The sequence below is a fragment of the Hipposideros armiger genome, unplaced genomic scaffold (genome assembly GCF_001890085.2).
Source record: "Hipposideros armiger isolate ML-2016 unplaced genomic scaffold, ASM189008v1 scaffold_1781, whole genome shotgun sequence".
NCBI classification, from domain to species: Eukaryota; Metazoa; Chordata; class Mammalia; order Chiroptera; family Hipposideridae; genus Hipposideros; species Hipposideros armiger.
In genome coordinates, this window is record NW_017733131.1 from 111,914 (window position 1) to 113,554 (window position 1,641).

General features: G+C 53.0%; 1 protein-coding gene across 1 annotated transcript in view; it reads right to left on the reverse strand.

The window, feature by feature from the left end:
- Positions 1–8: 8 nt before the first annotated feature.
- The window catches only part of LOC109378166 (sialic acid-binding Ig-like lectin 5), a 21,878-nt gene continuing 20,245 nt past the window's right edge, over positions 9–1,641 (reverse strand). The window contains exons 5-7 of the mRNA XM_019634631.1: positions 1,417–1,630; positions 1,049–1,333; positions 9–831 (exon numbers count right to left, since the gene is read on the reverse strand). Coding sequence (XP_019490176.1) covers positions 728–831; positions 1,049–1,333; positions 1,417–1,630 — 603 coding nt within the window. The 3' untranslated portion in view covers positions 9–727. The remainder of the gene's footprint in view (positions 832–1,048; positions 1,334–1,416; positions 1,631–1,641) is intronic.

Consider the following 1,641-nt stretch of genomic DNA (forward strand, 5'->3'; position numbering starts at 1 on the left):
GAGGCATCCAGACCCTGGGACCAGACTCAGAGACTCTCCTGACATGCAAGTGAGTACCCGGTCCCCTTGGATGACCAGGCATTTGGCCAAGTTTGAATTTCCATCACTAAAGACCTCGCTTTCACACAAAAGCTTTACACGAGTCATCATAGCAGTTATTTGTGATAGCTAAAACGTAGAAACAACCCAAATGTCCACCAACAGTCGAATGGACACATATTAATACCATGTGCCCCATTCATAAAATGGAATATTATTTAGAAATAAAAAGGAATAAAGTACTGACACATGTATGAACCTTGAAAATATCATGCTACATGAAAGACGTCAGTCATAAAGGACCATGTATTATATAATTCCATTTATATGAAATGTCTAGAGAAATAGAAAATAGATTAGTGGTTTCCTAGGCCTGGGGGGACAATGGGGGCGGGATGACAATTAAGGGGTGTAGGATTTCTTTTTGTTTGTTTCTTCTCCATTTTGGGCTAATGAAAAAGTTCTAAAATTGATTGTGGTGATGGGTACACAGCTCTGAGTGAATGAACCAAAAGCCATTGAATTGTACACTTCAACTACATGGGAATTTTATCTCAATAAAGCTGTTCCCCACCCACCTCCCCAAAAAGGCCCCTCTGGATGCACTCGGCTCTGCTTTTCTGGGATTCAGTGACATCTCTCATCATCCCCGACCACGCACCTCCCTGTTCCTCCCCAGGACAAAGGCTTACATGGAAAAGAAGATGAGACATGAGCACAGGGACAGCAGGGCCATGGCGCCAGCGCCTCCAAGAGCCCCAGGAACCACTCCCGACGGGGACACTGACTTTCCTACAGAGAAAAGAGCAGAAGATGACCCACTCTCAGCACCCAGTCCGCTGTTTTCCCACCTACAACAGAACTGGCTGTAGGGCCTGTGCAGGCACGAGCTGGAGGGTTATGTCCTAGCAATCATGTGCCTTCCAGGCCCCAGCCCCTGGCCCACAGCTTCATTTTCTCCAATCTACTCCTTTCTCCCAAAGCCTCTGTCCCCAGCAGATCCCCTGACCTGACAGCAGCAGGATAGTGGCGCTCTGGGCCCCACAGACGTTTCCAGCCTCGCAGCTGAGCCTGAGGCTGGAGCTGAGCTCCTCTCTGAGGCTCAGGGAGCTGTTGGTCCAAGGACCTGCTAAGCTGAAGATGACCTTGAAGGAGGCATTGCTGAAGTTCCCCTCCAGCAGCCACTCCCCCAGCCGCCAGCGCACAGAAGAGGCTGGCTGGGCTCTGGAGGAGCAGCTGCAGTGCAGCCACTTGTTCTCCCAGGAGCAGGAGGGTCCCAGCAGCTCTGGGGGGTCTGGGGGAGAGAGGAGAGAAGTCAACGGTGCCCCACCCCTCCCCAGCACAAGGTGTCCTGCCCACAAGGGTCCCCACACTCACAGACCACAGAGAGGCTGAGAGAGACACTTGGGGAGCCCAGCGGGTGCCGAGCTTGGCAGGTGAGCTCTCCTTCTTCTGCAGTCACCACTCGAGGCAGCTCCAGGATCGCAGTGCTGGAGATGGGGGAGGCGTTCAGGGCTGGGGACCCCCGGAACCAGCTCAGTGCTGCAGGAGGGTTGCTGTCAGCAGCACACAGCAGCCGCAGAGCCTGGCCCTCCAGGATGA